This window comes from Brachyistius frenatus, unplaced genomic scaffold (genome assembly GCF_029030835.1).
Source record: "Brachyistius frenatus isolate BFR_SWC_R1_liver_20210118 unplaced genomic scaffold, ASM2903083v1 Contig_27, whole genome shotgun sequence".
Lineage (NCBI taxonomy): Eukaryota > Metazoa > Chordata > Actinopteri > Embiotocidae > Brachyistius > Brachyistius frenatus.
This window is the reverse complement of record NW_027210626.1, coordinates 4,615,001-4,636,670: the sequence shown is the minus strand read 5'-3', so window position 1 is coordinate 4,636,670 and position 21,670 is coordinate 4,615,001. Positions and strand designations below refer to the sequence as shown.

Sequence of the window (21,670 nt, the reverse complement as noted above, 5' to 3'; positions counted from 1 at the left end):
GAGACACAGCAGGCTAATTGACGATTGCTGGGCTTTGTTTGGTCTTGGCAGGACTCTCAGCAATGCTGACTTCATGTTGCCAACGGACAGATGGCCTGTCACGGTACTGAATGGCCAGCAGAAGCTCCAGACCGACTCTACATACACGAGTCAGCGTCTCTCTGATCTCAGTGACCGCATTAGTTGCTGGGTACGAAATGATAGTCCTGACAGAGTATCTTCAACAGACAGATGACAGCTTCTGCACATTATAGCAGCCTCAGAAAACCATCCTCAACGGTTGTAAACAACAATAAAACAAAAGTCCAAAACCTCACTGTCAAACTGTTCAGTCTTAAACATACCAGCTGGTGTGTGTGTGTGTGTGTGTGTGTGTGTGTGTGTGTGTGTGTGTGTGTGTGTGTGTGTGTGTGTGTGTGTGTGTGTGTGTGTGTGTGTGTGTGTGTGTGTGTGTGTGTCTATCTATCTATCTATCTATCTATCTATCTATCTATCTATCTATCTATCTATCTATCTATCTATCTATCTACATACACACATATATACATACACACACACCAGCTGGTTTTGAAGAGGACTGCGAAGTGGACTCACATGTGTGGACTGAGTTCATAGAAGTTCCTGTTGCGATACTCCTCCACTTTGTCTGGTGTGTAGATGGGCAGGGACCTGTAGGGGTTCATGGAGATCACCACACTGCCAATGTAAGTCTGGAGGGGAGAAGGAGAACATGTAAACAGTCAGTGTGAATCCACGAGGTATTTTGTCTGTTTCAACCCTTCTGTCCATCTGGACTTTTTGAATTGTATTTATGCTGCAACAAAAATACCCAAAATTCCATATAAAATTAAAATCTTTTAAAACTATGCCTTTAGTTTGTGCACTTTTCTCTCCAAAAATATTGTAGCATCAGTTAGTTACATAATATGTGATTCAAATGCAAAATGTCAAACATACGAGTTTTTAATAAATAAATAAAAATGTCAAACACAAATCACAGTTTTCTCAGTTTCACGTTTACATAAAACACCTTTATGTAACATTCAAACAGGTCCTGTTCGGCAAATAACACTTGTCAGATATATTTCTGAAAGTGAATACAACCAGCCATCATCTTTATCATCCTCCTACGCACAAGACAGAGTCCTGATAACACTTTTCAAGCATCAACCTGAAACATTTCCTTTGCTCTCCATGGTAATGGCTGTTGCATAAGCCACTCTGACAAGAGTGGAGCATGGCCTTCCCCGTGGCAACACCACAACCTCCCACAGCCTCTCGTTCAATAGCACACCAGAGGCAGAATGAAGCCTTTTCAAGTGCAGAGGATGGGTACAAAGGGAAAGAGTGGGAGCAATGTAAACAAAGTATCACATGTTGATGAGGGACTCACTTGACCAAAAAGAAGAAAAAGCACAAAAAAGTCCCATTATAAGTGGAAAAAAAACAGACTTTTTTTTAAAGCCTCTGCAGATCATCACAAAAATCCCAACTTGCAAAAGACTTCACGATTATTTAATGGTTCCTCAAACAGATCATAAAATTGATGTGAAGATCATTATGGAAGTCGGGAAACAGCTTTGAATCGAGAGCTATCAAACTAAATCCAGAACAAACTATTAAATACAAATATCCAACGAGGGAAAAACATTTTGATTCCAGATGTGATTTTCTTTTAGATTCAAAAAAAGGAAAAAGGGCTTTGGTCTGATTGGGTGAAAACTCAGTGTCTATGTATTGCTATTGCCGTTTCATTCCTGCTGCCATGCCTGCTATTAGCATCACGATGCTCTCGTTTCACATGGAGCGTTTGTGGGCAATCTTTTGATCTCACAGGAGCGTCATCTCCATCTGCAGAGACCAACAATGCACACAGCCACATGCTCCTGTATATTTTCTTTCTTTTGCATTTCTTAAGCTATACTGTCCTGCTTGTGATAAAACTCCATCTGTTCAGACACTGAAATTACAGCAGATTGGATGTCAAATAACAAGATGTTCAAGAAATCTGTAAGAATCCAGAGATGTGAAGGAAAAGAAGTTTTCCCACACCACCCCTCTTGGGGCACAGACCACCAACAAGGGGGTTTCCAATTCTCTAAATCCTGAGCAAGGAAAAGAAGATGTTAAACCTAATTACGCTACTCAAAATCTAGAGTTGGTGGTTAAAAAAGGACCGTCATGAACTTAGAAAAACCCTGACATTCTCAATAATTTATTTTTGCTTAGCCAGGCACAAGATGTAGGGCAACGGTTAACGGGGTGATTTTCAGTCTCTTTGATTTTCCACACAGTTATTGGATACATGATGTGCTGTCCCGCTGAGAGACAAAGCCATGTTTCTTCTGCTGCGAGCTGTCATATGATAGTGTGGTGTTGGGGGGGATGGGGCCATTTGTAAGGAATGATGCCACATGAGGGAAAATACATTCACATGCAAGGATTGTACACCACAGATTTATTGGATAAGTATAGGCTGCAGTGCTGTTCCTGGTCATCACTCTTGAGGTGCAGCTTATGCTACCAAAAAGCTTCCATTACTATACTTTTACTTCACATGCACGTCTGTGCTAAACTAAAAAGGTAACATACGAAATATTAAGATTTTGCACCAGCAGGGTGAAAATATCTCTTGGAAGATGGTGCAGTATATTGCATAAATAATTTAAGCATGTTTAACTGGATCCTCACCATTTAGGTCAGCACCACACAGGCAAAAAAAAAAGCTCTGAGCTTATGGTTTAGGACCGAAAAATTGAGGGCATCTGAAATGTAAAAACATCCATTCCTCTACAAGATGTGGGCTGCTTCTCAACAAAATGTCTTGCACATCACTGAGGCGGTCATCGCTGTATGAGGTGACATCATCCCTTGAGCGCTGAGCCCTGTGAGCCGGCAGCAGCCGGAGCAGAACTGTAATCATCTTGGTTGACGTCTCAGAGTAGCCGACCTGCCCGAGCGGCAGAATCATGGAGTTCCACAGCACAAAAGCCTACAACCAATTGTCTGAAGCAGGGTTGATGGTTCAACAACCCCCCCCCCGGTCTTCGAGAGATAAGCAGTCATCCTGGGCCCTCTGGGCTTCTGAGCTCTGGATTTCATGCCTCATTTGAAGGCACCATCTACATTCCTCGGTGGTTTGATTCATTGATTGGTTGGCAACTGTGGTTTCTGTTTCTTTGCCACTGCTGTAACCAAGACTGAAATAAGTGAGGGACAGAAGTAACAATAGAGTAAAGGAAAGTATCTGCGTTTTTCTTCTGAGAAGCCTTCTGTAGCGGTCTTTAGAGGCAGGAACTGACAGAAGAGAGGAACACAACGGTGCTGTTACACTGCGACTGACCTAGAATGGAGGTATGTTAATAAAATGGCAAACTTACGTAGATCTCATTGTGGTCAAAGCGGTTCTTCAGGTTCTCAAGAAATGAGTCTTCCGAAAGGGGCTCTAGGAGGACCATATCACCCACCCCGATCATGTTGTCTAACAGTGACGTCTTCACCTCCATCTTGGCTGCAGGTGTCGCCCCCTGCACAGAAATACAGAAGAAAGAAAGGCATAGGTTTTATAATCTAAAAAGGCACCTTGTGGAGTTTGTTTGCAATGTGTTTAGGAGTGGAGTCCTTGTTTTGCTTGTACTGTGCACGTGAGGCACATGTCCAAACAGACCTTTCTCTTAGCTTCAAGCAAAAGACAAAAATGATGAGTTGGCAAAACCACAAAGAACAAAACGGCACTCAAGAAAGAAAATGGATGTAAAACATTGCACAAGTATTTAATATAAATCAGCTTTGCATACTTTTTGTGTGGAAGAAAATGCACTTTGCGCATTTGTTAGCCCACGTGGACACAATGCAACACTGTATGTTTTAGCAATGTCTCAGTTACACCTGTTAGGCCACCATTTTGTCTTATGTTGTCCAATATTGGTGAGGTCTCCAGCAAAGTTTTTAAGAGGCATTCTCTGATTAGAAAACAAACTGTCCTAAACTTAGCCAATCCAAATAAACTCCGGAGTGGACATGTTTGTAGAGCAGCGGTTGGCCCCCCAGAGGTGGAGCACAGCCTTTTGATTGGCTGTTCAATCTTGTTCTCCAGTGGCATGCGAGAATGTCCCATAGGAAATTACATAACCAGGGAACTTTGCCCTTGAATTCTGGGTGTCTGCTCAGCTGGAATCTGCTCCCGTTTCAGGGCTTCTTGTAAATCAAAGGAAACGGCCCCCCATAACAGTAAACTGCTCCATAGGTTTCTTTTTTTTTCTTCTTTTTTCTCACCACCACTTGCTTGTTGCAGCACTATAATATCTGGGGCCATTAAAGGATCTGGGTTGGAGTGCACCATGACAAAGACACTGCTAGGGGTGGCAGTTTTTAGTCCAGTGTTGCTGCCCATCTCCTTTGGGGCGGTAATCCAGACTCTATAGAGCAGGAGATAAAAGGGGGGCCTGGGAAACATTCAGGGCCTTGACACGGGGCTTTGCTACTCCAAAATCCTAGTGTCTGCTGTTGTGACAGTCTGTCCATACACCGCTGGTAGATGAGGCCATGTAGTCATCTATTGTCCACTGCTCTTGTATGACAGATATCTCTTTTTGCAAAGCCAGAAAGCGGGAATTTGGCACATATTTATAATGCACTCTGATGTTTAAGACATCAGTTGCAATGAATAAAGCAGTGATGAGAGTGGCAATTAGAAGCATTAGTCAGTCTCTCTGTAAAAACATATTTCCCTCCACAGATCTGACAAATATCTGATACAACATGCTGAGGTTTGGGGACTGAACAACTGCATCAGAGGACCAATATAGGATCAGAAACGATTGGTGGACAGCTGGAGCAGAATGACAAAAAGCTCCAACATTTCAACATAAAACCCTGACTTTGCTCTTGAGGCAAAGCCCTCTCTCAGCTGTCAAACCAACTTTTAACAGCAACTTAAGAACAGCATGACGTTCTGGGAAAAAAATGAATGCCCTGTGAAGTCTTCCACTTCACTTTTTCCCCGGCTTCTCTTCCCCCGCAGGGCACAATGTTATTGGCCCATAAAGATGATGCCCGGCTCTTACTACTAGGCAGGAGTCAATTTCCAAAACCACTCACTCTCACACTCAGCATGAGGACACAACTTTTTAAAAGCTTGGCCGAGATATGAGGAGGAATGTTGCAAAAATGATTTATGTTCATGAGCAACCAGGATATTTTAAATGTCTCTAATGAAGTCTACAGCTTGATCCCGACTGTACTAAGCAAGAGGGGGAGGGGGGGATAAATTATTTGCTTACTTGTCAACTCTCAGTCCACTGAGGTTGGTTACTTTGTTCCCACTAAATATGCTGCAGTGTGTCAGCCTTGTGGCATTGTGCCAAAGCATTCCCGGTGCCGGTTCATGTCTACCAGCTGCTTTGGTCGTCTGCGATGCTTTTTAAAATCAAGTTATTTCCTTTTGACGTCGCTGCTAATCTAATTTCTCTGGAGGGATGAAGCAGCAATCACCCACTCTGTGATCTCACTCCACATGTTATCTTTCTGTTATTCTCCACAGTACTGAGCATTAACAGTTTTAGCATTGTTAAGATTTATCCATTTCCTTTCAATTCACTCATTCATGTCATATCTATGGTCTGATATCTACAACATATTCTGTACAGTATGTAAATCAGAATCAAGCTCACAAATACTCAAAACTCTTATTTAATTACCGACTATCTGGAGCATCAGATAATATTTGTGCTAGCCTCAACAATCAATATTAGACAAACCAATCACTACAAACAAATACTCCGCTACTGTAAACCAACTGCCCATTTCCATTGACAGAAAGTGTGCACTGGAAGTGATGAATCTCATCCCTGGTGTTAACAAACAAGTGTTTAGAGGACATACAGTCTGCTCCACCTTTGTGCAAACAGATGCTGAAGCCTCTCGCTGACCCAGGGGCGAACGCTGCTGCCACTCTGACCAAAAACATACGGCATCTGTCTGCATCCTGGACACACTCATCTCCTCTGCTGATAACCCACTACCCCAGATTTGGAACTGGCTTCCAGGCAGCCAGTGACACAATCCAATTAATAAGAGTTGCTGCCTGCTGCTAAATGTTGCACTGGATCCAAAGAGGGAGAATGAGGGGAAAATGTGACAGCCTTGATTAAACTCAGGGGATTATCCTCACAGCTGAGTGGCAGAGAGATGAGGGATATAACCTATGTGGTGCATGGTGGCCAATCTTAACACTGATTTTTGTGGTTTGTCTGACGTGAAGGACAAAAACAAGTATCTGTTATTTTGATTTTTAGTCAAAATAATATATCCTCATATATGATGATGATATTTATCAATCTCTCTGAATGCATTACATTTCGCATGTTTAGGCGGTAAGCAAATGTGGATCAAATGTGCCCGCATGATTCAGCTGCTATTAATGTCGAATCTAGATCTTGTGAATCAGTGATTTAGGCAGATTTTGGGTACCCAAAAAATGCCCTCATCTGGGATGGGTTCATGTCACGAGTGCGCTCTCCAAAACCTGACTGGCACAGAGCCCGTGAGCGGCAGATGGTCGTGATTTATACATCTCTTAAATTTGGCACGTTAATTGCTGACCTCATGCTCCTAGAAAAATGCATCGTTAACACTATTAGATCTGACTGAAGACTTTACCAGATTTTGCATCAATTGCAAAAACATAGGTGCGTATAAAAGCAAAATTGGAAAAGTGATTCCCTAATAATTCCAGGATTTTTTTTTCTTTTACAAGAACTTCCTTGAACAACTCTCTATTACTCATCGTCAGCTATCAGCAATATACATTTTAAGTGAACCATCCATGTCTCTCACCCAGCCTTCTTTGAACTCACACAACATGATGGAAAGATCCACCCTGAATGTCATGAGAGCGTCACTGCCGAGTTACTATTCTGGTTCTATTTGAAATAAAGTACAAGTCAGAGAATTAAATTTTCAATCGAAATTTGATCCATAATTCCCACTGATTAAAGTGCGGTATCCAGTGGGAGCAGTATTTAGTTGCTCGACAGAAAAATGAAACGTCAATGAGAGATTTAAAGTCTGGCAGTGATGGGCGGGCAGGAGCTGGGATTTCAGTGCATGTCACAGCAATACGAGGAGACATGCTTTGCTCCATGCCTCTGACATTGACCTAGATTTTGCAGGCAGATCTAGCTAAGGGGCAAACATGGAAAACACCATTAAATGTACATATATTATTTACAGGGCCTAGACAGCAGCCACGTGGGGTTTTGTTTTTCTGTCTTTTAGTGAGGATAAAAGTCAAAGCAAAGGTCAACAGCCATGGAGGCAAGCACTCACATGGATGCAAAACAGATACGGGAAGTAGTAAAAATACTAAAATTGGAGCCAATGAACCGGCTGTTTCTTGTTGGGATTCATGTACTCAATTTTAAAAACTGTAGCTCAGAAGGGTACGCTATTTTCATCATGATGAACAAAGCAAGCTTGAGACCTATAATGAAATACAGTCTGTGAGAAAGCAATTGCGAGAGCAACGCCGAGACCCAGAGAGTGATGTCTGCAGTCATTCTGCCTTGGGAGCGGCTGTTTGAGAATGCGGTGTTGTCGATGTGCAAACAAATGATAATAAACTCTATTACGCTGTTTAATACTCTATAAATGTCCCGCAGATCAGTCTGGCCTTGTCGCGGGGCAGAAGAGTCACAACATCACAAGCTGCTGGCAATGACGGAGATTAAAGCCGTCCCTAATGGAGCAGCAGCGGGCCATGGAGATGTGCCAAAGAGCATGGTGGGGCAGCGCAGACAGAACAGAGGTTTAGAGGAGCAAGAGAGCAAGCAGCTGCCTGGAGAGTGACCTGGAATAAAGAGTCCTCAACACCACTCCAGGTGCAGATCTGCGAGAGTGCGTATGTGCGAGCAAAAGTCTGGCGCACACAAACACTGGCAGTCACTCCACTTAAAAAGACTGAACAAACTGAAAACACGTTTTGTTTTCAACACCTTGTAGGAAAACAACAGCTTTCTATCAAAAACCTGCTAACCTGATAACTCGGTCACAAGGAAAAAGATCACACAAACGTCACCTCCTTAGCTCAGTATGCGAGTTGTCATGCCACACAAGCATCCAGGCTAGTTAAACAGAAACCCGTGTTACCCAAACAAACACCGCTCTTTATTTACAATACAGCTCAGCTGCAGGTGGACATCAAAACTAGTAGACTTGCAAAACATGACACCCGCATGTGGCACTCAAGATGAAACCACAATGAATCCACTGAGCTTGTGAAATCTGGAGGAGTCAGCTTCTTAGTATGAGCAAATAAGGTCATGCAGGATCACAAAATAATCCTGGTAATGTCACAAGAGACATTTCCGGGTTTTTTTTGCCTGGGCTTCTAACGGATTTGAAGTAGTCGAGCTAACCTGCTACATGGCTGTCATATTACGAATATTGTGGGGTTATTTATAGTGGCGGCCATTGTCAATCAAATATGATCAAAACTCATGTCAGAGTCCTGATGAAGGAGATTGGCTGAGTTTTTTTAAGTGTTACAAAGAAGCTTAGTTTACTTTGTCATGAACACATATGATTTCAAGAAACACTTTAAGTTAGAAGGTAAAGAAATCTAACCTTTTTCTTTGTTTTTCACTCTTCAGCACTGGTTATGTGTCCCAAGAAGTCTTTTACGCATACTTACTTCTCTTAGTACTGCTAGAATCAAGAGTGATTTGTACGTGATGGATTGACCGAGTTAAAGCTATGAACCTTTACAACTCATTTCAGCTTGCATCACAGAAGCTTAGTTTGTACTCGGGGAACAAAATCATGCTTGAATTTGTCTGCACAATCAGCAGACAAACGATTAGAGAAGTAAAAGATCCGAACCCTGGCAGGTCCTGGATTATTTGGGTCAGACCTCTCATTCACTACACTGTTGCTGCTGGACTGGACACTTGGACCCCGATGGTGGGATTTCTTTGGGCTGTCAGGGTGGAGTTTTTCCATAAATAAGACTGTTCCTAAGGGCTTTGTCTTTTTTAAAGTTGATGTGATCTACTCTCTTTTTTTTTCTTGATCATCTGGATTCATATTTGTTGAACTTCAGCTAGCAGTCACACTCCGTCTGGCTCGGTTTTATACAAGTGAATGGAGAAAGCAGCTGTACTGGACTTAACAAAGCAGTGCGAGAAACCTAAATGTACAGCCTTATTACTCAGGCTCCTCAGGGAGGCAAAGGAAGTAAAGTTTAAACAGTGAAGTTGAACTACTGGAAAATGTTTTGAGTCAAACCAGCATGAGAAAAAGTTCTTTGTTAGGACAGTAACATGTGTGAGTTTTACCCTTTCAGCTCCAAGGTAATGTTGAGGTATTGGGGGAAGAAAAAAAAAAAAATCATGATCTGCTTTATCACAATGTTGATGAGGTGCTGAACTGGAAATGGAACCACTCGGAGGACTTTTAATGCTTTCTGGCTTCAGAATATCCTCCTGTAAAAGAGGTGGCTAAAGGCCTGGCTCCAGTCAGTGGAGCTGCACATGTGCGCTCCGGTCTATCCCCGTTGACGGCGGACTAACACAAGCCGCACGCCTCACTACACTGAGGGCCAGGAAAGTGCAAACACTATTTATCACCATGGCACTGGATGAAGTGCCACTTTGGACCTCTATACGCCCTGCATTAGACCCCAGCTGCTCACCCAGCAGTATTCACGTGGAGGCTTTAGGCACATTTTAAAATAGTGTTGTAACTTAAATCCACGCTGCCCATCAAGCTCACGCCGAGTGGAGCTCCAAGAGCAGCCAACAGTCCGACCCGAGCTAAATGGTTGTTAACTTTTTCCAGGAGTCTCTCTGCAGCTCTGAAGGCTTCTACCTTCTCACAGTCATCTTACATCACTGTTTGTTTGATCAGTGTGGGTAATAAAGTTCCCATCTGGTTTCCCGACTGGAGAATCCGTCCAAAAGAGGAGGGACATAATTGTGGAAAACCACAAAGGGAAAGACACAAACCATTTTTTTTTTTTTTTTGCAGTTAAAAGGTCTTATCTGAACCTCTTGGGACTTTAAGTTCACCCATGGAATTAGAAGTTGAAAAGAAGGATTGAAGGACTTAAACATAGTAACTATTTTCCATCAAAGCTTAATGACACAGCAACTGTGTACTGATGTTGGTGAAGCATGAATATTTTCAGAAGTTAAAATGTATAAAAAAAAAAACGGCTGTTTTCAGTTAGAGAATGCCGACCAAGGTAGTTCATTGACAGTTCTTGTAGTATTCCATTGTGAATTGACCATTTCTTTTCCAATGCCTTAAGGACTTTTACATATTACAGTGTGATACGTTTTCAGTTTTTCAAAAGCTGCTACAGTTTTTCTTCATATGAAAAAGGTATTTCTCTTTTTCTATGAGTTCCAGGCTGGATCCCAGAGGACACCCTTGCTGAAAGTAAGCAGGTCAGCTTTGTCGAGGAAGGGGGGAACGGTGGGATGTTTCTCAGAGGTGAATAGTTGTATTCATGCAGCCCATGCTGAGCAGTAATTTATTCCAGTCAGCTACATTAAAGATTTCTTACAAAAAAAACACAAAAAAAGGGGGCGTAGGGGAGAGAAAACCCACCTTCAGTCAGTTTATCCACCATTTAAGCCGACATTGATCTTTTTCTCTGTACGCCATAAATCCAGGTATATCCATAGATCATAGTGAAGATAATGTATGGACATGCTGTAATTTTAATGAAAAAAAAAAAGAATATTGCCTGTTTTACTTTAAATGATCCCCAGGGTTCAGTGTTTCATTTGCCCCCCCTCCCTGCATAAGTGATTAAAACTCCCCTTCCCCACAGGCAGCTCCACATTCACACTGATTTGTTCTGTGCCGTTCACAAGTTCACTGTGATGACAGCAGCATCTGAAAAGACTGAACTCTGGGGGTGAGTTTGAGAGTTGACAGACCGTCTTGTGAGTCGAGGTCTGCAGCGGTTCGACTATCCAGGACTTACAAAGTCGGTTGTAGCCCTCAGATGTGGGACAATTAGCGATTAGTTTTCACGCACATTGTTGAATGAGCCTCGGTTTGGATCAGTGAAGAAGACAATCAGCGAAACTAAACAGCTCTAACAGTTTCCAAACCAGTATCATTCACTCACAAAGAAAAAGGGAAGATAGACAAAAAAAAAAAACAAAAAAAAACCCAACCCCCTCCTGGACGAAGTGAGGAGGGAGGAATGAATGAGTTGGGAGGCAGACGACCTGAAGACAATGAAAAGTTAACTTTTTTGAAGAGTTGCCGCGAATGCAACAGTGTAACAAAACAAAACAAAAAAAAGCATCGCGGTTGTTACTTTTCCATTTCGTAAACAAACAGCAGAAAGATATCCAACTTGCCTCTTTATCGCTGAAGAGGTGCTCCCGCTCGTCCTAAATCCACACTGCTGGCAAAAAAAAATAAAAAAAAATAAGTATGATCCCGGGGTGATTCTCCAAGTTTGGAGTGGCTCCTGAAGCCCTTCCCGGCTGCCTTTAGCTGAACTCGGGAGTGCTGCGCTGGATGAGACTCAAACGAGGCTCTCATCCGGATCCCAGCGCTTTGAATGGAGCTCTGGATGGACGAGAGCGCAGGGTCTACCGGGCGTAGGGAGTGGCTGGAGCGGCGTCTCTGGGCTAGTCCAGAGTACCCTAATCACCTACAGTGCGGTGGGGGTGGGGGGGTTGTGATGCCTTCACGTGTTGTCTGAAAAAAGTAGTAAAGATACCTCTTGTGCCAAGTCAAACTAGACAAAGGAGTTTTATTACAGTCTCGGAATGACCTGCAGGCTTGACTCAATCTTGCCTCTCTCTATTTTTTTTTTTTTTTTTAACCAGTTTTAAATAAAACTTAACTGCAGTTTTCACCACAAAGTGTTCTTGCCACATTTTGTCACACTGTTTCTTACTTCTTCTGTGATTCTCAGACATTAATTGCCCCCTCCTGGGTGTTTCCTATTTTATTTGAAGTATGAAGGCCCTACATGACCTGCACTTCAATGTCAGGTCACAATTGGAAAAGAGAGTTTATTTCAACAGTTTTATTTTTTACCTGGTTGAGTAACGGTTAAATGAAAAATAGAAATACATCAGTGATGAAGGTATGAAGAAGCAATGGAATGATATTGGAGGATATGATAAAGTAGGCTGTAATGTTTGAAAATATGATATAGGCTATGAAATAAAGGACTTATTCGATTTGAATGAGCATTTTATTTAACCAAACGTGTTTAAAGAGGTTCCTAGAAGGAAGTTAGAATTTACGAGGCGAATTGAAACGCAGCATTAAAATGTTTCCCTTCATCTATAGACAGATAGACAAGCCGCCCAACAGCACAATACCCCCCTCCTGTGTCTTAATTCTACATAGCAACGATGTGTTGACGATCGTTTAATGACATTACGTCTGGGTCAGTTTAGCTTTAACAGTGATGGATTAAAACCGGTTCCTGTTCGTCAGGGAACTCTTGGCAAGTGAACATTTTTTCTTTGCATCGAGTTACAGATTTAAGGGAAGTTGTTTTACAAGGATTTGGGGTGGGATCCGGCTTTCAGACTGCAGATGGATCTTATAGGTCTGCATCTGGACCTTATTAAACTATTTCACACCGTCAATAATGTCTTCTTTTTTTAACCACTTGAGTTGCACAACGGACTTGGAGAGTTGCACTCCAAACATGCGACCCAAATACCTGGCGTTAGTGCGCATGCGTTGCGACGCCAATCATTTTCCTCCTCCCGGAAACTGATTGTACCGGAGCGCAAGCCGAACTGGTGTTTCCTTTCACGCGCTGTTTTTGTTTAAAAAGAAGATTTCGGTGAGTTTCTGAATGTTATTCGCGTCGTGTGACCGAGCGTGTGCCCACGTGTGTGAGCTCCATGTGGGCGCAGCGTCGGGTAAATAAAGGGAGCTTAAGCGGACTGTGGTTAGCTCGATAGCACTAGCTGTCAGAAGTCAGAAATCACGAGTCCCCCTCTAACTATTACAAGAAGTACCATTGATGCTGGTCACACTGATTTATCCTCAGCTCGTAACCTCCTCCTACTTGCGTACAGCATGTAATGGGTGTAGCTAATAATGTGTGGCTTATTTAACGTTGCTGTCTATTGTGTCTTTAGAGTTGTGCATGATTTGTGGATGATTCATGCAGATTTAAACGGGGATGGATGGAGACGAACAGCTGGAGCTCGATGGATTCATTCCCATTGTTGGTTCCTAATCCTGATCTTATTTCCTTTGTCTCCCAGAGAGTCTTTTATGAGTAATCAAAGGCAGCAGAAGCCTACGCTAACAGGCCAGCGTTTCAAAACTCGAAAAAGAGGTGAGAGACTCCCACAGAAATACACAGTGGTACTGTACGTACTCAGGCCCTAGTACTTATACCACACCGGGAAAATACTCCACTACAAATGCATGTCCTGCATTCAATTCAAAATCTGACTTAAGCATTTAAATAGTATCAGCGAAATGTACCTAAAGTATTAAAAGTAAATTTAATAATAATAATAATAACTTTATTTGTATGACACTTGTGTAAACTCCAGTTATGAAGTGCTTCACATAAAATAAACCATTAAAACAAAACAACAAGGGAACTATAACAAGCCTTAACAACTCAGATCGTATAAAACAACCATAAAAACAAATTAAAACGGGGTATAAAAGAGTTGTTTACTAAAATCATGTACACACTGTGCAGTAAATACTCCCTGTTAGTGTTTTACTATTATATCTGATGGTTTTGAATTCATGTTACGGTTCAACTGATGTGCATTTTAGTGCTGTAGTTTCTTAAGGCTGTGCTTATTTGAACTACTTTATGTCGTCCGCTATTAATTGATCTACAGTCATGCATCATGTTCCACAAATTCATCATAGTATTGTTTCTTTTCTGTAAGAGCCACGCATCTCTTAACAAGTCAACAAGTTTTCTCTTTTACACCAATTCCAAGTTAGTTTTAATACATCAGTTTATAAGGAAAAGAGCAAATTCAAAATCACCAACTTTGGAGATTTGTGGTTTTGACTGGACAGAAAGGTTTTTAAACAAATGCGGTGGAGTAAAAACTACAATATTCGCCTCTGAAATTTAGAAGCATATAGTTTCGTAAAATGGAAATTCTCGAGTACAGAACAAACGCGTACTTGAGTAAATGTTGAGAGTTGCATTCTGCCATTTGAAATTAGTTATTTTGTTTTGTTGATTTTTCAACAAAGGATCCACAAAGACTTGATTGTCCTCCAGCTTTTCATAGCGCTGACCTTTCTATCCAGCACCGCAAACGATCACAGATGTGAATTATGAAGAAAACGCTGCCTATTCGTTCACTGACTAAATATCTTAACACATCTTCATAGCTGAAAAACTGTTGGGTGGCAAATAATTATACATAAAGAGGTGTTGTTTTTTTCACTGCCGCGCGCACACACAGCTGCTGTGGTAATTCCGAAACAAAGATTCACAAAAGAGAAGTTGTCTTTCTCGTGTGTACCGAAATGTCACAGTCGGACTGGACAATAAGACGCCGAGTGGACTCACTTGTCCTATCGCCTTTTCACAAGGATAACACTATCATACATGTGAAAATATTAGAATTTGTGCATATCTGGTTGGAATCCGATCATAGGCCGTGCAGTTGGTCTGGACAGGCAAAACACGAGATCTGAGTTTTATAGATCCATCTCAAATTGCATTTGCATGTGGTTCGAAATACAATTCAAAGTGCATTTTGTGCAAATATGTTTGGCTCTGACTGCTCTGTTGAATTTCAGGTCTGTTTTCTTTTTTTAATGTCTGTGATTTTTCTCGGCCCGTAAAGTTCAAAGGTTCACCACACACCCATACAGGAAACATGCTGGTTTACTGTTTGGAGAGATGCAGTCACAGCTGGTCTGTCCGGACCACACTCCTTGCTGGACAGTGACACCGGCGGTGACAGCTGCATGAAATAAAACCGAAGCAGCAAGCCTCCCCCTGTCTGTGACGCTGTCTCATTATTTTTGTAAAAACCTGCGCCGCGGCTCCCAAGTTGCCATGTGGTAAATAAGAAAGCCCATTTCATTACCCTATATTTTGATTTATGTCAACTATACTCTGGGATGCAGTGTCATTGCTATTGAAACCAGTGCGGGTAAGAGCGAATATGAGGATTGTCACATGGACACGCACGTTGGATTTGATCGCTTGTAAATAAATAATGCGGACAGTCAATCGGGAAGATTGGACTCCGATCAGATATGCAAGTAATCTGATTTGGACTGACAGTATAACCACGCCAACAGTAATCTAATTTGGATTTGGAAGAGAATAAGTATAAATGCTTGTGAACCGAGTATGAGTTTGGAAATGTCTTGTCAGTGTTTGTGGCAGGGATAAAACTCCAGCTTTTTTTTCTGTCTTTCCAACAGATGAAAAGGAGAGATTTGACCCATCCCAATTTCAGGAAAGCATCGTACAAGGTCTGAACCAAACTGGCACTGATTTGGAGGCTGTCGCGAAGTTCCTCGATGCCTCTGGTGCCAAGCTCGACTACCGCCGCTATGCCGAGACCCTGTTCGACATCCTGGTGGCCGGTGGGATGCTCGGTGAGTGGCGGGACTCTTTACTTGTTGTGTGCCTTTACAAAAAGCTTTTTAATAGGAGCATTATAGTTCGGATTACGATTATAATTTGTTTTGCCTTGTTTTTTGTTTTTTTATTGTAATGCAGGTTTAATGTCTTCTAAGTATCTTATTTTTAATGTATTCCATGCCTCTGTAAAGCACTTTGAATGGCCTCGTGTCTGAATGCTGCTCTGTAAGCCAACTCGCCTTGCTTTGCCTCTCTAGTTGTTTACCTGCAACTGTACCTGCAGTTGTGTATAAACTTTGATGAATAGCTACCTCAATTGAAACATAAATAGAATTGAGAACGTGCTTATTTTCAGCCCCGGGAGGGACTCTGTCAGATGACGTGACCTGCACAGGGTTCTGTCTCTTCAAAGCACAAGAGGACATGGAGACCATGCAGGCTTACGCACAGGTGGGTGCCGTTTTCAGCGAGTACCAGATCACATCAGCTCTGTCCGGCTTTATTTGCCCCAGCCCTGTAATGCTTTAATCCTGTTAAAACCACGTAAAGCCCTTTGGAACATTTCTTCGAAAAGTGCTGTATAAATAAAGTTGTGAGTTGTTATTTTATTCCCGCTCAGTTCACACCGTTGTCGCCGCAAAGTTAAAAATCAATTTCTCGACGTTGGGTCCAATAACAACCTGTTTTGTCTTTCTCGTAGGTATTTAACAAGCTCATCAGGCGCTACAAATACTTGGAGAAGGGATTTGAGGAGGAGATCAAAAAGGTCTGCTGATGTTTATGGCACATTACCAGGAATTCATGACCATTTAATTCTGAAGCTAAATGTAAAAAAACAAAAAACAATGTCGGACTCGATTCAGCCTACAGGATTGTGTTTGTATGTTTACTCTTTGGCAGCTGCTGCTGTTTCTCAAGGGCTTCTCGGAGTCTGAGCGCAACAAGCTGGCCATGCTAACAGGAATTCTGCTGGCCAATGGCAATATCTCCGCATCCATTCTCGGCAGCCTCTTCAATGAGAACCTGGTCAAAGAAGGTACTCGGGTTTTATGCCTTGTTGGTGTGCGTAGTTGTCTTTCTGTTTCAAAACATTTATGAAACATTTTAAGGATATTATTGCAAATAAAACTTCCTCACGACAGACTAAACGCCTTGCAGTTATTAGACTATAAGTAGCAGCAGGATGGTCAAACATGGAAAAAAAAGAGTTCATAGGTTTCAATTTCATCAAACACTATGGATAAACCATCGATGCCTACAGTCACGCCTGTCATCGGCGCCTTAGAACAATTCATTAAGATTTTAAAATGCCGTTTATATCTCCGGCTATATCAGTCATAAAATAAGAATTAAAAGACATTTAATCAAGTGAACGTATTTTTTTTTCCTCCATTGCTTAAACGGTGTTAGTCTTCCATTTGAGTTGATGGCAAATGTAATGTGTCTAATGACGCCATCTTGTTTTGCTTCAGTTAATTACTTGCCTGGAGCCAATCACACACACACACACCTCCATTGCTGCAGTTTTCGGAAAGATAGGTGTGGGAGGCATTATCCCGTGCAATTCAACGACGAGAGCATTTTAAATGAACATTTGGGGAAATCTCCATAAACAACTGGAGCTGTTGGTTGTCGCAAAACGTGATTCCCAAAACAGATAATGCAAACTGGTGTGTGGCTGTGACATCAGGGGACCCTCAAATGGCAAATGATAAACGTATAATTCAAACAATACTGTAATTTTGAGGCTGTATTGACATTTTAGGTTTTTTTGTTTTTTTTTGGTATCTGAAAATGATTTTTCGAAACTTTCCCCAAACATATTTTTGGCTTGTCTCTGCTGCAACAGCTTTATTTTATTACTTACTTGCCAGTGTATGCTCAGGTACCAGGTATCTACATTGCAGCAGAAAAAAAACATCCATGTTTTATGCCCACATAAACACGAGATAATCAGTAACCAGTTTGCATTTGTAATCCAAAAAAACCCAACAAAAAACCAACAAACCTGGTGACGCTGCAGCAACAGCATTCTGAAAAGACAAAACAAACCCAAGCTATCACTTGTGTAAATAAACGGTCCCGTTGCTTGCTACGATTATGAACCGATAAGTTCTGGAAAAAGATGCAGATGGTGCTGTGAAGTTTCGCTGTACTTCAACTGGGCGTTGTCAGCCAATTGTCTTCTGCTTGCGACAGAGGAAAAAATTGGCCACAAACACCACAGCTGATGGAAATCCTCACGTAATCCAACAAGCGCCCGGTGGTTGCCATTTGGCCCCTCAGCAGACGCGATCGAAGAGAGGGATCTGTTGTCTGTTTTGCAATTTCAAACATTTCCAGTCATTCAAATGGAGTTTACTGTATTTAAAAAAAAAAAAATTTGCGATGTAGATGCATATTTAATACACCTTTAATCCAAAGTCCCCGACTTTTTCCCCCGTGGCATTGTTCCAGGTAAAAGCGGTGGAGTCGTGTTTACCAGTGTATCACTCAGGCTTACCTTTATCCTGGCAGGCCTGTTGCTAACAGCTGACTACTACTTCTGTGCATTTGTTCAGGTGTTTCGGCATGCTTCGCTGTGAAACTCTTCAAATCCTGGCTTTCGGAAAAGGACATCGGCTCGGTTGCTGCCAGTCTCCGAAAGGTTGGCATGGACAACAGGCTCATGGTGAGAACGACCTCTTAAACGCAAAATCTCTACGAGGCTTCGGTGAAGCACCGTTTCCCACGGCAGACAGGCTCAACAGTCTTTAAATACGACCGTTAGATCAAAAAAAATATAATTAATAATAATCTGCATTCAGTGCTCAGCCGCTTAATGAACAAAGGGCTCTTGATTGCTGACGTGAGCTTGTCTGGCCGAACGGAGCCGGCTTCAGTAATTGACTGTGATTTAAAAACAAAAACAACATTTTCAGGAGCTGTTTCCTGCCAACAAGCGCAGTTGCGAGCACTTCTCAAAGTACTTCACAGACGCCGGGCTCAAGGAGCTTTCGGACTTCGCCAGAAACCAGCAGTCCATAGGTGCTCGCAAGGAGCTGCAGAAGGAGCTTCAGGATCAGATGTCACGTGGGGATCCCCTCAAAGATGTAAGTGCTGTTAGTTTTTCGCCTTCTTTTTTTTTTTTTTTTTTTTTTTCAATTAACCAAGTCCCTTTTTTTATGTTTGTTGCTGCACCCCACTGAGGGTAGCACTTAAGATTGCTTTCTTCTCGGCCTCCGCCTCGCTTTTGTCTTGAGGAGTCGGGGGGGGGGGCGAATTCGGATGCAGTGGGTCAATGACAAGTTTCAGAAATCCACTCAGCCCGAACGCGTTATCTGCGCGGCTCAGACCCCTCGTGCAGCGCTTGCTTGGCTTTCGGGTTTTTGTCTGCGTTGTCAATAACGTGTGTTCCACGCCCGGGTTCGGGTCTTGCAGATCATCGTCTACCTCCGGGAGGAAATCAAGAAGAACAACATCTCCGAGCAGACGATGATTGGACTAATTTGGTCCAGCGTAATGAGCTCCGTGGAGTGGAACAAGAAGGAGGAGCTCGTCACAGAACAAGCCATCAAACTCTTAAAGGTGACACTTCCGCCGCCGCGCGCCGCCGCCGCCGCTCCTTTTTCTCCATGGCAGTTATGACAAGCGCGCGTGCGAAAAGGAGATCTAAAGAAACGTACGGATGCCACTCTTAAATTGTGCCTCGCGAGATGTTTCGGCATCCGTGCTTGCTGCAGTCTTTGAACTTAGCCGGGAAGATAATTGATTTACTCGCCCAAAGCCACTCCACCAGCAAAGTCGAAGTAATGCAAGAAATCGGAGCGATATCCTCCAGCTCCCCTCCCGCCTCTTGCGTGAAACTTTTTTTTTTTTTTTTTTATCATTTCTGATCTCTAATTTTCCCTGTTTTACATTTGCAGCAATACAGCCCGCTGTTGAAGGCTTTTACCTCCCAGGGCCTCTCTGAACTGACTCTGCTGCTGAAGATCCAGGAATACTGTTATGACAACATCCATTTCATGAAGGCTTTCCAGAAAATTGTTGTGCTGCTCTACAAAGGTGAGTGCATGACGCCCAAAAAAAACTTTCCATTTTCATGATTTTCTTTTTTCTTTTGGGAGGAGGGGGAGTTGTTATATGGTGGGAAGCTATGTAGGCATGTTTGAATGATGCCAGATGGCCTGAGATTACAGCCAAAAGTTTGTCTTGATTGATGTCATCAACCTGCCTGGCGACAATTGTTTTTCAAGCACCTGCGGATGCATCTGTGCTGTTGGCGTCAAGTTGAATAGATTTTTTTCTTCTTTTTTTTTCTTTTTTTTCTTGTTTCTTAATGTTTCCTTATTCTTTTTCTCTTTGTCCTTTTTTTTTTTAAGCGGACGTCTTGAGCGAGGAGGCGATTCTGAAGTGGTACAACGAAGCTCATCTAGCCAAAGGAAAGAGTGTTTTCATCGAACAGATGAAAAAGTTTGTTGAGTGGCTCAAGAACGCAGAGGAAGGTAAGGCGCCGCCCCCTCTCGGCTCTTTTCTGCCCGTGTCGGCCCGTGTTTAAAGCGGGGCACAGGATTGCGCCGTGTCTCGTTTTTGCTGAATAAAAGATGGATGCAACTCATTTGTCTCCTCTATTCAGCGTCTGGCTTTTGTGTTGAAATGACAACGGTAATAATGGTCAGCGTGAATATATATTTGAGCACACTCGTGACTGATGTTTCCTTTCTTCCAGAGTCCGAGTCCGAGGAAGAGGAGGCGGACTGAGGACCTCCACAGCTACAGCAAACCATCTGAATTTGTATTTCTAAATTCATATTATATCAAATGCAGAATTTGTTGAAGAAGTCTGTCTAGTCTAGTCTTCTTTTTTTTTATTTTTTTTTTTTTTTTTATCTACCTCCTCATATGTAGTTCAACTGTAATGGAAGGGCTTTAATATTATTTTTCCACGAGCTTTTTGTCTAATTCAATACTTGTTCTCTTCTTTATATTCCTTCAGGAGCTAGTCACAGTGCCACATTTAGCTAAATAGACTGAAACATCTTTCATGTAACAAAGCAGAGCCGTTTTTTTTTTTTTTTTTTTTTTTTTGGAAAGATAGTTCCCTTTTAAAAATTAGCCAGTTTGAGGGCATATTTCACAGCTATTGTATTTAGTCATGGAACTCTTATCAGCCAGAGGTCCATCTGTGTAGCCACGATACGCAGGTCCGCTGAAAGGCAAACTGTTTTCGTAACCTCATTTTACATCTCTTCTGGTTACAACTTATTGCCAGTTGTTTTTTTTTTCGATTCTGTCTCCATTGGTGATGGAGCAGTGCCATTTAAACAGCGACGGTTATGGTGGCAATGCCTCTCCCCCCACCCCCCTCTCTCCCTCCACCCCAAAATGAACTTTTATTTATTTTTTATTTTTTTTTCATACATCTTATGTAACAGAAACATGCGAGCTTTGTCGGGTTTCCACCCCCCACCCCCACCCCACCTTAATCAGACATTTGAAAAATAAATGGAAAGTAATGCTTTTCATTACTGCTGTGTTTATTTATGCAGTGTGAACATACTGAAGCATATGTTATGAGACTGGCGGACACTTTGTGGGAGCTAATGGAGATCCAGAAAATGGAGCAATCAACACCAGCGAGCTAATGGGGATCTGAAAATAAAGCCTAAATAATGTATATGCTGCCGAACGAACACAAGGAAAAGGTCCCCGTGTAGGACCCCCCTGCCCCCCCCCCCCAAAAAATAAAAAAAATTCCTGAATTCAAGATTCAAGAAGTTATATATATAAAAAATAGAGGCCCCTGACACGTCCGTTAGGACAAGTCTGAATAACGGGAGTACTTTTATTTTCATTCAATCAGAATTTGGTGTGCACATGTAACGCCTCTTCTGGCCACCGGTGTTAAAAGTGTTAGCTTTCGGATACCCGTTTTCTTTACGCGCAGAGATCTGGGTGAAGCGGGACAATTGTGTCTCACGGTGGAAAGGATCCGTTCATGCATGCCCGAGCATCTGTATGCGTCTTCCAGATTAAAATTACTCACACTGGAGCGTCTCTCACACTGACAGTTAATCCGGGCCTTGCAATATGCTTGAGCAG

The 21,670-nt window shown here is 42.3% G+C and overlaps 2 protein-coding genes across 3 annotated transcripts in view; one reads left to right on the top strand and one right to left on the bottom strand.

The window, feature by feature from the left end:
* myo1b (myosin IB) overlaps positions 1–11,641 on the bottom strand; it is a 58,614-nt gene extending 46,973 nt beyond the window's left edge. For both annotated transcript variants that reach the window (XM_069698697.1, XM_069698698.1), the window contains exons 1-3: positions 11,379–11,641; positions 3,381–3,527; positions 595–710 (exon numbers count right to left, since the gene is read on the bottom strand). In XM_069698697.1, coding sequence (XP_069554798.1) covers positions 595–710; positions 3,381–3,506 — 242 coding nt within the window. In that variant the 5' untranslated portion in view covers positions 3,507–3,527; positions 11,379–11,641. The remainder of the gene's footprint in view (positions 1–594; positions 711–3,380; positions 3,528–11,378) is intronic.
* Positions 11,642–12,751: 1,110 nt separating this feature from the next.
* Positions 12,752–21,096, top strand: LOC138620982 (eIF5-mimic protein 2-A-like). The gene is made up of 13 exons (XM_069698688.1): positions 12,752–12,835; positions 13,266–13,339; positions 15,427–15,603; positions 15,945–16,039; positions 16,290–16,355; positions 16,490–16,625; positions 18,151–18,260; positions 18,511–18,681; positions 19,010–19,156; positions 19,495–19,633; positions 19,951–20,073; positions 20,298–20,356; positions 20,394–21,096. Exons 2-12 carry the CDS (start codon positions 13,276–13,278, stop codon positions 20,327–20,329), a joined length of 1,260 nt encoding a protein of 419 aa, XP_069554789.1. The 5' UTR covers positions 12,752–12,835; positions 13,266–13,275; the 3' UTR covers positions 20,330–20,356; positions 20,394–21,096.
* Positions 21,097–21,670: the final 574 nt, after the last annotated feature.

Bases quoted from the DNA above. Each gene is read 5' to 3' on its own strand.
- LOC138620982 (XM_069698688.1), top strand. From the start codon at position 13,276: ATGAGTAATCAAAGGCAGCAGAAGCCTACGCTAACAGGCCAGCGTTTC. The intron at 18,682-19,009 runs GTAAGTGCTGTT...CGGGTCTTGCAG, and splicing joins GTGGGGATCCCCTCAAAGAT to ATCATCGTCTACCTCCGGGA. The intron at 19,157-19,494 runs GTGACACTTCCG...TTACATTTGCAG, and splicing joins AAGCCATCAAACTCTTAAAG to CAATACAGCCCGCTGTTGAA.